The following is a 16,253-nucleotide window of genomic DNA, read 5'->3' on the forward strand; positions in this document are numbered from 1 at the left end:
AGTGAAGTCCTGCTGGCGGCAGGCAGGTTCATCCATTTCACAAGTATTTTCTGATAGTCTGTCATGTGCCAGGTACTCCCTTAGGGGTTTGGGACATCACGGTCAGCAGAGTTGACCTGCCCTCTAGCCTCACAGAGCTTATGTTCTAGTGGGGGAGGCAGAACATAAATAAGAGGGAAAGGCTACTTTCATGCTAATCCCTCCCCCTCCCCCAAAGAACCCCCCAATAATGGTGTGGAAAGTGGCTGAGGTGGTGCAGGTTCTTTAGTTGGGGTGGACAGGGAAGGTCAGGAGGTGACATGTGAACTGTGCCTGAATAATGAGGAACCATCTCATGGAGTCCTGAGGGAAGAAGAACCTTCCCTAAGAGGACAGATGAGATGCTTGTTGTAAATTCACACTGGATTCTGGATCAAAGTTGCTGAAGCCAGTTAGAGAATCAGAGGTGACCTAGAGGGGCAGGAAGTCTGATTGAGGGGACGGTGGCTCATCTTCTACCCCAGCAGACAGGGAGGAGGAGATAGCCTAGGACCATGTAGAAGGAGAATGGCTCCCTTACCCCTTCCTGCAGGCTTCCTGGAAGCAATATTGAGCTGGAGGATAAGAGAGTCATGCAAATAGGCAACTTGCTTAAGCCCCTTCCTCTAGGAAGACTTCCGTGATTGCTAAGCACTGCAGAGGCTCCGCTCCCCTCCACCCCCAGTCTTACAGCTGTCAGAACGAATGGGTTCAGAGTTGGTGGTTCTCTCATGGTTTGTCCCTGAGATCTGTTCCCCCAGCTTGGCCAGCAACCCAGTCTCCTAGGTCCGGCCCCGTATTTACCCCAAGGCCCCCAGTGCGATGCGCGCAGAAACCGGATAGCTAGGCTTCTGGTCCTGAGCCCCTGCCCTAGCGCACCCGCAGATGTACCTGCGGGCCGAGGGTCAAGTGCTGGCGTTTCTAACCTCACCTCACTCATCGAATCAACCATTCACTCCTCAAAAAAAAAAAATTTTTTTTTTTTCTTGAGCTTTGCCTGTGGGCCAGGCCTTGAGCGCTAGGGAGGCTGCGAAGTAGAGCTACTCGCCGTGCTCCTGGCCCCCAGGGAGCTCACCGTTCTCGCTCTTTCTCTGTTTTCGACACCAAGTCCCACCACCCGTGAGAGGAACGCGCCCAAGTCCCCGGGTCCCGGCATCTGCCTGGCCCCTCATCCCGGTCCGGGCCGGGTCCCCAGCGCCGCGGAGAACTTGTGGCAGCGGGAACGCGGCGCGCCCCGGGGACACATCTGGCTGGGCGGGCGCGCGCGTGTCACTAAGACGCTCATTCACCGGCGCAGCTGTCACCATAACAACCGGAGCCAGGGAATCCTGGCGACGGCGGCGGCCGGGGGGCGGGGGCGGCGGTCGCGGGAGGAAGCCGGCGGGGGCGGGAGCGCCCAGCACGCCCCGCGCGCCACAGAGCCCCGCTCCATGCGGACCCGCAGGCGGGAGGGCGCCACGCACGTCGCCGCAGCGGCCGTCCCCGCGGGCGGGGACCGAGCCCGCCGCCGAGCCGCCGAGCGCTCGCGCCGGGAGCCCTGACTCTATGGCCCGGGGGGAGCTCGCCGGAGCCTCCGCGCCGCCCACCAGCAGCGGGAACCCGAGCGCCAGCCCGAGGAACGGGGGAGTCCCGGGCGCCACCGCCGGCCCCGGCCCAGGGGCTCGCCCGCGGCTCCCGCCCCCGCCGCGGGGAATGGCAGGCAGGTAGCCGGCTTGCGCGAGGACCCCCGCGGCGGGCAGGAGCCGCCGAGGACGGCGCGGCCCCGAGAGAGGGAGGAGAGCGGCGGCCCGCCCGCCCCCGGCCGCAGCCCCGGCAGGGCCCTCCCCCGGCGGCGCGCGCCGGCGCGCGCACACATTCGCACACCGTACCTCCGTTCCTGCCCGGCCTCTCCTGCCCCCCGCGAGCGCCGAACCCCCTGGGGCCGGATGCCATGGGTAACAACTTCTCCAGTATCCCCTCTCTGCCCCGAGGAAACCCGAGCCGGGCGCCGCGGGGCCACCCCCAAACCCTCAAAGGTAAGGAAGGCTCCGCCGGGCCGGGCGCAGCCTGAGGACTGGGGCGCAGGTGGAGGGGCAGGGAGACGTGGAGCGTGGAGCGGTGTAGTTGGGGAGGACGGGCAGGTGCCACCTGTTGTTCGTAATTGGAGACTCGAGGTGCTCATCTGGCCCTGGAGGTGGGCTCGGGGTAGGGGGCTGCTGATGCTGATGTTGAAAACCGGAGGATGGCGTTCCGTGGGGTCTGCGCAGTTGTCCCTGCCAGCACTGGGAACGTCACTGGAGTTAACTCAGGCCATGATGCTAGGCTAACGTGCAGGCGTTGGGAAGGGCATTTGCCCATTGGGTAGGGGAGTGTGGCAGGATGCTCAGACCCGACAGCTGTGCTTTTCAAGGGCGGCATCTCTGTCTTTTTTTCATCTGCCCAAGGCTGGAGAGGTCATGCTGGAAGCACTAGTTGCATTTCCAATTGGATGATCTTAAAGATCCAGGACTGACTTACAGCAGCCTGGAAGAAGGGGCCAGAGCTGGTGGCCTCTGGAGTCTTCTGCAGCTGTTGACTTTTTGCATCCACTGACTCAGCTTGCTTTCTGGTTCCTCCAAGGGCCAGCTGTCCAGTCAGAACCTTAGAAAGGAAAGGCTGGGGCCTTGAAAGAGGAACATTTACCAGGAATGTCTTTGCTGTCTAAATCCCCAGACCAACCCAGCACCCCCAGGGAAGCCCTAGGCCCAGTCCTCTCAGCCCTGCGGCTTCCAATGCTGTCTCTGACCTTTGTAAGACACACCCGGGTCCTCCCAGACCCCCAGACCCACTGATTCCCTTCAAAAAGCTGCTTTTCTGTCACCCTTAGAACCAGCTAGCATTCTGATGACTTGGGCATTCTGATGCCTAAGAGACAGGAAGGGAAGTGCTTGGTCTTTCACAAAGAACCACCCACTTCTTCAGCCCCTTGTGTTGTGAAGGATAATAGTCATACCCTTTGACAAAGTGTTAAAGTTTACAAAGAACTTTCACAAACGCCTGAGCGTTTGGAAACTGTTCTGAGTGGTCAGCAAAACTAATCATACCCATTTTACAGTTGAGGAGAACCAATGCTTGTTTTAGGTTCCTGAAGCCAGTGAGAGGCAGAGCTAGGCTGCAGAGCTATATCTTCTGACTTGGAATTCTGTCCTCTCTTTCGCTGGACAGTTAACTTTCCAGACTGCGAGAGAGGAGGGACAGGACCTCTGTTCTGCATTCTAACTCCAAACCTTTCAGAACTTCTGCTCTCACTGCGTTTGGGAAGATCAGTGGGTTTGTTGTGTCTTTCTGGAAATTAATATGGTGGTACATGTCAATCTTTTTAAAAGAACACATTCATTGGCCTTGTGATCCTCCCCAGAAGAACTGATCCTAGCAACCAGGCAAGTATTTATGCATCAGGCTAAGATGTTCATGGTAGTGTTATTTATACTAGGAAAATGCCCTATAATCATGGTACATCCTCTTGGTGGAGTATTTTGCAATCTTTAAAATTTGTATTTTTGAAGAATATTTGATGCCTTGGGAAAATGTTCAGTGCAACATAATTAATGGTGGTTGAAAAATTAGGATACAAAGTTGTATAGGCTGTGAGATCCAAGTTTTGTTAAGAAAATATGAATACAAAAGAAAAAGAAAGTTACCAGAAAGTTAACAATAGTTTTTCTTTCGGTAATGGGATCATGTAAGATTTTTTCTTTTCTTTTTTATACTTCACTCTTCTTAAAAATTTCTATAATAAGCAAGTATTTTTTTATCATCAGAAATAAGCTGTAAGTATTAACATGTATAAAGACTATTTCAGAGTATTGGAAAGACTCCTAATGTTGGAAGAACCAGTGGACATCCTCTCATGCATTGTCATCCCTCGCAAGCGAGAAGAAGGAAGGGAAGGGAGAGTGATTTGCCCACTTAGTGCATTAGGTGGCTAAGTCACGCTGAACCCTTCGAGGATAGGGTAGCTGGGCCAATGAGTTGACTTGGGGTTTAATTGCTCACAAACTGCCCCAAGAAGTCAGGCCTGCTCCATCCTTGACCCTAGGGAAGCCCAGAAAATGCTTTAGTAATTGCATCCCTTTTTACCTGAAGTGTGGGATTGTGGGGATGTGAAGTCTCTGTGGCTTGGGTCTTCAGCAAGGGAGGAAAGGGGCGGGAAAAACTCTGGGAGCCTCCCACTTCCCTGCCCCCACCCCAACTTTCTCCTCTGCCGACTCCCCACCTGTGTGGCCTGGGAAAACCCCCTTGTGCTGCCTCCCTGATTTACAGGGTTGAGTTTCTTCTTCCTGGAGACTACATGGTGGTGAAATTCTCCCCCTGCCTGTCTCCCTCCCTCTGCCCATCTCCCTTCAGGCTTGATTTACCAGAATCCACTCTCTTCTCCCTTCCCACACACCTAAAGGAGGTGGCCATGAAAATTTTGATTCTGCTCCTTCCAAGCCTGAGATGAAAGATTAGAGTGTGCCCATGACGGCCACCTATAGGTACCCTCTGTCCTTTGCCTGGGTTGCACTGATCCTGACTTCTCCCCACCCTAATAAAGCCATCAGCTTTATTCTGTGATTGTTTTAGTGTCCATTCCAAATTCCCTTCTAACTGTATCAGTATTGACCTAGTAGTCTTCTCTGATGTATCAATGGTCATCCAGAATTCCATTCTAATTGTATTGGTGTTGACCTCAATACTGGCTGTGATTCTAAGCCTGTCCACCCAGACTTCTGTTCAGATTGCTTCTGTACTCACCCTGAATCTAGTTCTAATTCATATCAGTGTCTGTCTTAAAAATTTGCTGGGAGTGGGGAACTCTCGATTTTTTCTCTCCTTCTATAATTGCAATCTCTGTTGACTTCTCACCATTTTAATTAAAGCAACTGGAAGAGGTCTGGCATAATAGGGACCCTGGGACACACTGGAGATCTAAGATTGGTCTGCCTGTCAGGCTGGCTGTCAGGCTGACATGAAATGAGGCTTGTCTATTACCTTTCAGCTTATAGGTTTTGGTATTCTCCCTGGAGACACACTGACTTCACTGCTGGTGATTCCCACTGGAGTCTGAACAGTGTTGGTCTAGGAGGGTCCAGGGGAGAGATCCAAGGCATAGCTCTGGGCTTAGGACCAACAGACAGTTATGAGGAGTTGCTGTATGCCTGGACTAGAGGTGAGGTCTTCTGACATGCCTGAATATTCTCGGGCTGAAGAGCTATTTTGAAAAGGCAAGGCAGCTTTGAGCTGGTCGTGGAAGGAACTGCAGAAATTTGATAGATGACAAGGGGTGCAGCAGGTGTGCTAGGGTATGGGGATGAGAGGGGGGAAGGGACATACAGCAGAGGCTTGGAGGTGGGAATCGGTAACTGTGTGTATATATTCTCAGTGAGGGGCACAGGGTAACTGGGGCAAGGGGCACTTGCTTCATGGAGACAAATACAGAGAATAAAGAACTTTCTCCTTTCCCAGCTCTCTCTGAGTGCCTGTCTGCTTATTGCTAAGTGTTGAGGGAAAGGTAACTGAAAACCTTGTGGAGGATTCTCCAGCCCCAGTGGTCACCTATAGATGAGGTTTGGATGGGCCACCTCCCATCATTTTTAAAATTGTAGTGAAATTTACATGAAATCCACCATTTTAACATTTTATTTATTTTTTATCTTATTTATTTTGGAAAGAGAGATAGAGAGGGAGGGAGAGAGAGTGAGAAGAAGGGACAGAGGGAGAGAATCCTCGAGCAGATTTCCTGCTGAGCATGGAACCCCACGTGAGTGTCAGTCCCATGATCCATGAGATCATGACCTGAGCCAAAACCTAGAGTCAGGCACTTAACCAACTGAGCCACCTAGGTGCTCTCTCATTTTAACATTTTAAACTGTACAGTCCAGTGACATTTAGTACATTCACAGTGTTGTCCAACCATCACCTCTATCAAGTTCCTGAATGTTTTCATCGCCTCAAAAGGAAAGCCTGTGCCCAGTAAGCAGTCACTCTCCATTACCTCCTCCCCTGAATCCTTGGCAAAGAATGTTGTCCAGGATCACTGGCCTAAGGAAGTGGTGAAACTGGGACTTCTACACAGAACACCAGAGCCCATGGGGAAGAAACTTGGTCTTGGGGGAATTTTTGCACATTAGGCTTTCTTTTCCCTGACCCTCTGGGATGGGATGTGCTCACTTCCAAGATATGCACTTTGAGGGTCTGGCATCTGCTCTCAATCACAGAGGCCAACATGGAGGCCAGATAGGCAAGAGCAAGGGGGAGGAAGGGGTGAGAGAAGGAGGGCAGGAGCTGGGCACTGCCCAGGGGGTGCCAGGGATGCCTCTATCCTGATGTGCCAGATGCCTAGGCCTATTTCTTGTTGGTCTGTGACTCTCCCAAGGGCTAGAGGCTTGGGGGCTGCTTCTCACTGAACTGGTTGCTTTGGCAACCCTGGGCAGGATGCGAGTGGTCTCCTTGGTAACGCCTGGGAAACCTGCCTGTGGGGATGGAGGGAAGTGGACTGGCCAGCGGTCAAGCGGGGTGGCACAGGCAGAGCTGGGCTAGGCTGCTGAGCTCAGAGGCCTTTCTGGAGGGTCCCGCTTATGGAATAGCCTGGGTTGCCTGTTGGCCATTGCCCAGGAAGCCAGAATCCAGAGGCCCAGGGGAACTGGGGGCCAGCCTGGCGACACCAAAGGTTCCAATGCCCAGGAAGTGGGAGGAGATGGGGGTGAGAGTGGGAAGGGGGGAAGAATATAGCTTCTGATGACAGATCCAGCTACAGGGTTTATTAAAAGATGCTTATCAGAGGTCATTACCCAGATCCTGCTGTTTTGGGAAATGAGCAGGTGCTGACGCCTGTGGGGGACCAGGCAGAGAGAAAAGAAGGTCTAGGAGAGGAAGGGAAGGAAATAGATAAGAGTCACTGGCAGGCAGGTGGGAGGCCTTGGCTTTCTCTTTGCTCTAACTGCAAATGGGGGGTAGGGCTGGGCTCTGGAACTGAGTTTCTCCTAGGGTAAGAGTTGGGGTTCCAGGGAATGCTCTGATGGGAAGGGCTCATTCTGTTGTTCAACAAATGCATACTAAGCATCGATGAAGGGCCAGGCACTCTTACAGGCATGAGAATACAGTGGTATACAAACTAGATGAGAGTTTGCTGCTGTGGCTGCCAGGAAGCTTCCCCTCCAGTGGAGAGGCAGATGGGAGGAAAAATGACAAATGCACAAAAATAAATCGGAATACGATAATAAGTATGAACATGCTGTGTGTTGGAGCCTCTTTATACCTATTACCTCACTTATTTTTTTTTAAAGATTTTATTTATTATTTTAAAGAGAGAGCATGTGTGCATGCAAGTGGGGGGAGGGGAAGAGGCGGAGGGAGAGAGAGAATCCCAAGCGGACTCCACACTGAGCGTGGAGCCGGATGCAGGGCCCGATCCCATGACCCTAAGATCATGACCTGAGCCAAAATCAAGAGTTGGCTGCTCAGCCAACTAGCCACTCGGGCACTCCTTATCGTGTGTAATTTTTAAAAACCTCCTTGTGAAGTATGATTATTAACCCCATTTATGGATGGATAAACCGAAGCTTAGAGGTTAAGCAACTTGCTCAAGGTCAAATGGCTGATAGGAGGTGGGGCTGGATTCTGGGCAAAATCCTTCTGATTTTGGACCCACTGCTCTTTCTCTTTTTGATACAGGCACACTTGGGGGATATTGTGGGTTATGCTGCCCATCTCTGCAGTAAAGCGAATATTACAATAAAGCAAGTCAAATGAATTTTCTGGTTTCCTAGTGCATATGAAAGTTGTGTTTACACTATACTGTAGTTTATTAAGTGTGCAGTAGCACTCTGTCTAAAAAAACAGTGAACATACCTTAATTAAAAATACTTTATTGCTAAAAAGTGCTAACCATCACTTGAGCTTTCGGTCAGTTGTGTTCCTGCTGGTGGAGGGTCTTGCCTTGAGGTTGATGTTGATGGCTGCTGACTATTCAGTGTTGGCTGCCAAAGGTTGGGGGTGATTGTGGCTCGCTTTTCTTTCTTTCTTTCTTTCTTTCTTTCTTTCTTTCTTTCTTTCTTTCTTTCTTTCTTTCTTTTTTAAGATTTTGTTTATTTGAGAGAGAGCCTGAGTGGGGGGAGGAACAGAGGGAGAGAATTTTCAGTCAGATTCCTTGCTGAGCATGGAGTCGGACACAGGGCTTGATCCCATGACTGGGGAGATCATGACCTGAAACCAAGAGTCAGATGCTTGACCAACTGAGCCAGCCAGATGCCACTGTGGCAGGTTCTTAAAATATGATGACGAAGTTTGCTGCATCAATTAACTCTTCCTTTCAAGAATGATTTCTCTGTAACATGCATGCTCTTTGATAGCATTTTAAGCACAAGAGAACATTTTTCAAAATGGGAGTTAATCCTCTTGAACCCTGCCGCTGCTTTATCCACTAAGTTTATGTAATATTCTAAATCCTTCGTTGCTCTTTCAACAATCTCTGCAGCATCTCAAGAAACCATAAGAAGTGGCTCCTCATCTGTTAAAGTTTTATCACAAGATGGCGGCCATTCAGCCCCATCTTCAGGCTCCACTTCTAATTCTAGTTTTCTTGCTGTTTCCACCCCATCTGCACTTACGTTCTCCACTGAAGTCTTGAACTTCTCAGAGGCATCCATGACCGCTGGCATCAGCTTGTTCAAAACTCCTGTTAATGCTGACATTTTGATCTCTTTCCATGAATCACAAATGTTCTTAATGGCATCTAGAATGGTGAATCCTTTCCAGAAGGTTTTCTGTTGACTTTGCCCAGATCCATCAGAGGAATCACTATCCAAGGCAGTTACAGCCTTATGAAATGCATTTCTTAAATAATAAGACTTGAAAGTCAAGATGACTCTGATCTATGGGTTGCAGAATGGAGGTAGTGTCAGCAGGCATGAAAACAACATGAATCTCACAGTCTGTCTCTGTCAGAGCTCTACAGTGACCAGGTGCATTGTCAACAAACAGTAATATTTTGAAAGGAATCTTTTTTTTCTGAGCTGTAGTTCTCAACAGTGGACCTAAAATATTCAGTAAACCATGTGGTAAACAGATGTGCTGTCATCCACGCTTTCTTGTTCCTTTTATAGAGCATGGGCAGAATAGACTTAGCATAACTCCTAAGAGCCCTAGGATTTTCAGAATGGTCAAAGAGCATTGGCTTCAGCTTGAAGTTTCCAGCTGCATTAGTCCCTAACAAGAGAGTCAGCCTGTCCTTTGGAGCTTTGAAACCCAGCACTGACTTCTCCTCTCTAGCTATGCAAGTCCTAGATGGCATCTTCTCTACTGGAAGGCTATTTCATCTGCATGGAAAATCTGCTGTTGAGTGCAGCCACCTTCCAGAATGATCTTAGCTGGATCTTCTGGATGCCTCGCTGTGGCTTCTACAGCAGCCCCTGCCACTTCCCCTTATACATTCATGCTGTGGTGACGGCTTCTTTCCTCAAGCCTCATGAACCCACCTCTGCTAGCTTCAGGCTTTTCTTCTCCAGCTTCCTCACCTACCTCAGCCTTCCCAGAGCTGAAGAGTTAGGGTCTTGCTCTGGCTGAGGCTTCGGCTTAAGAAGATGTTGTGGTTGGTTTGATCTTCTGTTCAGACCACCAAAGCTTTCTCCATATCCACCATCGGACTGCTTCGCTCTCGTATCATCCATGTGTTCACTGGAGGAGCACTTGTAATTTCCTTCAGGACCTTTTCTTTTGCATTCACAGCTTGGCTAACTGCTTGGCATAAGAGTCCTCACTTTCCCTATCTCCCACCTTCCTCACCAAGCTTAATCACTGTTTGCTTTTGATTTAAAGTGAGAAGTGCAAGGCTCTTGTGCTTGAACACTTAGAGGCCAATGCAGGGTCACCAACTGGCCTAATTTCCCTATTGTTATTGGTGGAACAGTCAGAACACGTACAACATTTACCAGTTAAGTTTGCTACCTCATAGGGGAATAGTTTGCGGCAACCCTGAATGATAACTGATCAATAGTTGATCACATAATAAATATAATAATAATGCAGAAGTTTGAGATATTGCAAGAATTAACCAAAATGTGACCCAGAGACACGAAGTGAGCAAATACTGTTGGAAAACTGTGCCAGTGGACTGGCTGGATTCAGGGTTGCCACAAATCTTCAATTTGCACGAAAACAAAAACCAAAAAACAAAAAAACCCCAAATCTCAGTATCTGTAAAGTGCAGTGAAGTAGAGTACCATAAAATGAGGTATGCCTGTAACCTCTTTATTTAGAACAGCTTTAGATTTACAGGATTATTGCAAAATAGTATGGAGAGTTTCCAGATACCCCATGTCCAGTTTCCCCATTATTAACATTTTAGTATGGAAAATTTGTGACAAATAATGAGCCAATATCCACACACTGTTATTAACTACTGTCTATACTTTATTCGGATTTCCTTCATTTTCCCAGTGTTCTGGGCCCATCTTATATATGTAGTTGTCATGTTTTCTTAGACTCCGCTTGGTTTTGACAGTTTCTTACGCTTTTTTGGTTTTTGGTGACCTTGACAATTTTGAGGATAACTGGTTAAGTGTCTTGTGGACTGCCCCTTTCCTGGGATTTCTCTGATGTTCTTCTCGTGATTAGATTGCTATAAAGGTTTTGGAGAGCGAGACCATAGAGGTGAAGTGCCATTTCCATCACATATCAACAGTAAATGCAATCAACATGATTTATTCCTGGTGATGTTGACCTTGATCACTTGGTTGAGGTAGTGCCTGTCTGATTTCTTCATTATGAAGTTAGAGTTATACTTTTCTCCCCCTTTCCATATTGCACTGTTGGGAAGAAAGTCCCCATGCACGGTCCTCACTTAAGGAATTGGAGTTACACTCCACTTCTCTGAGGCCCAAGCACTACTTCATTCTGTCAACTGTTTCTTTAGTCAGATCAGTTACATTTGGATAAGGGCGGTGAAAGAGAAGACTGTGGAGCTACGGGGGTGCACTTGACCTTGTTCTGGGGTCTGGGAAGGTTTCTCTAGGGAAGTGATCTGAGGATGAGTCGGGGTGGGCTTTATGTTCCCAGAGGGTTGCTCCTGGCCTATTGGGTGTGGAGCTATTCATTTGGCACCCCTGACCCCTGCTTGTTCAATGCCACTGGCCACCTTAAATGTCATTGGGACATTAAAAAAAAAAGAAGAAGAAAAGAAAAGAAAAGAAAAAGAAAAGAAAAAAGCTCTCCCAAGGTTTTCTTTTTTCTTCTCATTCCTGTGTAGTTAACATACAGTGTTACATTAGTTTCAGGTGTACAATATAATGATTCGACAATTCTATAATTACTTGGTGCTCATCAAGATAAGTGTATCTTAATCCCCTTCACCCACCTCCCCTCTGGTAACCATCTGTTTGTTCTCTCAAGAGCGCCCATATATAAAAAAAAAAGAAAGAAAGAAAGAAAGGAAGATCTTCCATATTTTTAAAAGCTCTCCAAAGGAGGCGGTGCCAGCCCTAACTGAGAGCATGGAGCTGGGTGTGGAGAGCAGCAGGCCTGGCTGTTCCCGGCAGGGGGCCTGGCATAAGCCCCCATGCTTGAGGGCAGAGTTTAGAGTTGGCTCCTGTTAACTGTGGAGAGGGTGGGAAGTGATCCCAGGCTGATGTCATCCTGACCCCCTGGGCCAAGGAACTTTCAGCAGAAAATCATTAAGAGACCACTGCCTTGTCTCTATTCTGTGGTCACGGACGCTGCCTGTGCCAGGCTGGGGCAGCAGCAGGAGAGGGGATCTTTTCTGGGATGCAGGAAAGGGCAAGGGAGGTATGTCTGCTGGCTTAACTGTGTGGTCTTCTTTGCCTCCATTGCCCTGGAATGCCAGCCTGGCTGCTGGGGAGGCTGGGCAGGGGACAAGGACAGGGGAGAACACCGCCAGAGGAGGTGTGGTCTTATGAATAGGGCGGTGGCAGGTCCACATGCTCCCGGCTTTCACCTTCGTTTCCCCCCCAGTGGCTCGCCCTCTTTCCACCCAGCAGCCGCTGAAAGGCAGATCTGCTCCAGGGGATGGGTCAGCCTAGAGTGTGTCTGTCCCAGGGAGGGTGTCCATCCAGGTGCCTCTGAGAGAGAGAGGGTGTCCATCCAGGTGCCACTTAGCCTCGATCAGTGTGAATAAAAACGCAGGGAGCCTCCAGGTGACCTACTTGGTGTATTGGTGCCCTCTTGGCGCCTGACATGGCGCTGGGTATGGAGAACAGAGACGTGAATACCGGGCTTTGGGTCTGCCCTTGAGGTGCTCACAGCCCAGCCTTATTTAATTCAGACATGTGTGGGTGTTCCCTTGAGTGCTGCGTCCCACCCAAGCTTTGAGGTCTTAGAGCTGGGAGGAGAGTCAGGTGAGCAGGGCAGGGCTGGCTCTGGGCTCTTAACTCCATCTCTACCAGCTGGGAAACCATCCATAATTGATATTGCCTCTGCCTGTCACAGGTGGCTCCTGCAGAGTGGGCAGACTCAGGGTGCTGACATCTGCGGGGTGACGTGCGTGCACCTGGCTTCTGGCCCCCGAGCCAGGGGCCTTGAGACCTGATCTAGCCAGGCTTTCTCAGGTGGCTCCTGGCTCTCAGCGTTCACACACAAACCATGAAAGGTGGCCATAAATCAGCCTGGACAGGCCAAGGTTGCTCTGGTTTTCCCAGAGTGAGATCAAAGCCCCAGACCCTCGCCCTGGGGCTTGGTACTTATTAAATTATTAAACTGTCAAGGAAGGGGAGAGCAGGAGGGACTGGATGGATGGCCATATAGTAAAACAGAATGCGGAAGAATGGGCTGAGAAATGAAGCCGCAGGCAGTGCATCTCTCTCTTGTAGACAAAGATTTCAAGACAAGGATTCCCAAGGAATCCGCTGGTGGTTTTACTTTAAATTTTTTGAGGAAGCTCCATAGTGTTTTCCAGAATTGCTGTACAATTTGCATTCTCACCAACGGTGTACAAGAGGTCCCTTTTCTTCATGTCCTCATGTTATCTGTCTTTTTGATAAGAAACATCCTAACAGGTGTGAGATGGTATCTCCTTGTGGTTTTGATTTGCATTTCCCTGATGACTAGTGATGTTGAATACCTTTTCATGTACCTCTTGGCCATTTGTATGTCTTCTTTGGAAAAATGACTCTTCAGGTCCTTTGTCCATTTTTAAATTGAGTTACTGTTATTATTTCCTTGCTTTTGAGTTGAAGAGTTCAGTATGTATTTTGGAGGTTAACCCCTTATCAGACATATGGTTTGCAGTATTTCCTCCCAGTCCTTAGGTGGCCTTTTTATTTTGTTAATTGTTTCCTTTGTTGTGCAGAAACTTTTTTGTTTGATATAGTCTTACTTGTTTATTTATTTTTTTCTTTTATTGCCTGTGCTTTTGGGATCCTACCCAAAAAATCATTGTCAAGGGCAGTGTCAAGCTTTTTCCCATGTTTTCTTCCAGGAGTTTATAGTTTCAGGTCGTAGGTTTAAGTCTTTAATCCATTTTAGGTTGATTTTTGTATGATGTAAGGTAAAGGCCTTTTAATTATTTTAAGTGAGTTTAATTATTTTGTTTGTTGGTACTCAGTTTTCCCAACACCATTTATCCTTTCCCCATTGTGTATTCTTGGCATCTTTGTTGAAAATTAGTTAACTGTATATGCATAGGTTTATTTCTGCATTATTTTATTCTATTAATCTATATATCTGCCAGTTGGCACTTATGCCAATACCATACTATTTTTTTTTTTAAGATTTATTTATTTATTTGACAGAGAGACATCACAAGTAGGCAAAGAGGCAGGCAGAGAGAGAGAGAGGAGGAAGCAGGCTCCCTGCTGAGCAGAGAGCCCGATGCGGGACTCGATCCCATGACCCTGAGATCATGACCTGAGCCGAAGGCAGCGGCCCAACCCACTGAGCCACACAGGCACCCAATACCATACTATTTTGATTACAATAGCTTTGTATTATAGCTTGAAATCAGGAAGTGCTATGCCTCCATCTTTGTTCTTCTGACTCACAATTTAGCTATTCAGCAATTTTGTGGTTCTTTTTTTTTTTTTTTTTTAAGATTTTATGATTTTATTTATTTGACAGACAGAGGTCACAAGTATGTGGAGAGGCAGGCAGAGAGAGAGGAGGAAGCAGGTTCCCTGCTGAGTAGAGCGCCTGATGTAGGGCTCGATCCCAGGACCCTTAGATCATGACCTGAGCCGAAGGCAGAGGCTTAACCCACTGAGCCACTGGGTGCCCCTCTTTTGTGGTTCTATACAAATTGAGATTGTAACTTTCCATTTTTATGAAATATGCCATTGAAATTTTGATAGGGATTACCTTCAATCTGTAGATTTCTTTGTGCATTATGGATATTTTAGTGATATTAATTATTTCAATTCATGAAAATGGTATATCTTTGTGCTTATTTGTATCTTCTTCAATTTCTTTCATCAATGTTTTATATTTTTCAGTATATAGATTTTTCACCTCCCTGGTTAAATTTATCCCTGAGTATTTTATTATTTTTGATGTTATTGTAAATAGATTTGTTTTCTTCTTTTTTGGATAGTTTGTTGTTAGTGTATAGAAACGCAATGGACTTTTGTATGCTGGTGTCATCTCCTGCAACTTTACTGAATTTATCAATCTAACAGTTTTTTGGTAGAGTCTTGAGATTTTTCAATACATAAGATAATGTTATCTGCAAATAGAGACCGTTCTACTTCTTCCTTTCTGATTTGGATGCCTTTTATTTATTTATTTTTTTCTTGTCTAAGTGCCCTGGCTAGGACTTCCCGCACTGTTTAACATTTTAAAGTAGGCTCCACTCCCAGCATGGAATCCAACTTGTGGCTTGAACTCACCAACCTGAGATCAAGACCTGAGCTGAGATCAAGAGTCAGATGCTCAACTCACTGAGCCACCCAGGTGTCCTTCTGGCACTGTTTAAATACAAGTGGCAGGAGTGGGTCCCTTTGTCTTGTTCTTGATCTTAAAAAACTTTCAGCTTTTCACCATTGAGTAGGAGATTAGCTGTGAACTTGTCATGTATGGCCTTTATTATGTTGAGACATTTCATATATACTTAATTTGTTGAGTGTGACCGAAAGATGTTAATTTTGTAAAATGCTCTTTATGCGTCTGTTGAGATATCATGTGATATTTTATCTTTATTATATACATATTTGTTAATATGGTATATTATATTTATTAATTTACATATGTTGTACCATGCTTGCATCCTAGGGATAAATCCCACTTGATCATGGTGTAAGATCAAACATCAGTGTGCCAATATTTTGTTGAAGATTTTTGCATCTATGTTCGTTGGGATATTGGCCTGTAGTTTTCTTTTCTTGTAACATGCTTTTCTGATCTTGGTATTAGGGTAAAGCTGGCCTCATAAAATGACTTTGGAATGGTTCCTTTCTCCTCTTTTTTTTGAGAGAGTTTGAGAAGGATTGATGTTAATTTTTGTGTAAATGTTTGATAGAATTCACCAGTGAAGCCGTGTGGTCCTGGACTTTTCTTTGTTGGGAGATTTAAGAATACGTTACCCAGCAAAGCTATCCTTTGGAATTGAATGAGAGATGCAGACATACCCAGACAAAAAAAGCTGTAGTAGTTCATAGCCGCTAAACTTGCTGTAAGGTTTTTTCCGGCGAGATAAACACAACACCAGGCAAAGTGGGTGCAAGGCAAGATTTATTAAAAAACACTCTCCGGCGAAGTTTCAGGGCTCAGGAGAAGGGGAGCCAGGAAAGTTGCGCCGGGAGGAGGTGGGCACCCTCGGGTGAGGTTCCGCCACTCTGGAAAGCAGAGTGGCAGAAGTCGCGCCCAAGGCAGGGAGGAGGGGGCTTTTAAGGGGTCTTGGGGAAAGCTCAGGGGTCTTTTGGCAAGTTTCCCTTATTTGGATATCCCGCCTGCTCATCGGGATCCCATTGGTCCACAGGAGCCCGGGGCGGGGGTCTCAGGTTCCTGCTTGGGCCTTTGTTCTCCTGTCCGAGCTCAGGTCTTGTGGCGGGAACTTTCGCCATCTTTGGTAGCCCTTCCTGCCAGCCCAACATTCCGACCTTTTGCTTAATATAATGGTGTCAGGGGCGTCGACTCGGTTCTGGCTACTTCCTGCTGACAGGGGGCGTCGTCATAGGCGTCGTTGGAAGTGGGCAGGCGAGAGTAGGGCTGGAGGAGGAGTTGATTGACAGATACTCAGGCAAGTTCTTATAGGCGACCCTGCAAGTACTGGAAAAGACAGGGAGCAACTGAGA

At 47.7% G+C, this 16,253-nt stretch overlaps 1 protein-coding gene across 1 annotated transcript in view; it reads left to right on the forward strand.

Annotated features, from left to right (window-relative positions):
- The first annotated feature begins 1,367 nt into the window (after positions 1-1,367).
- NEURL1 (neuralized E3 ubiquitin protein ligase 1) overlaps positions 1,368-16,253 on the forward strand; it is an 86,207-nt gene continuing 71,321 nt past the window's right edge. The window contains exon 1 of the mRNA XM_082722481.1: positions 1,368-2,033. Within this exon, the coding sequence (XP_082578607.1) occupies positions 1,949-2,033 (85 nt within the window). The 5' untranslated portion in view covers positions 1,368-1,948. The remainder of the gene's footprint in view (positions 2,034-16,253) is intronic.

This window comes from Mustela nivalis (genome assembly GCF_964662115.1).
Source record: "Mustela nivalis genome assembly, chromosome: 2".
Lineage (NCBI taxonomy): Eukaryota > Metazoa > Chordata > Mammalia > Carnivora > Mustelidae > Mustela > Mustela nivalis.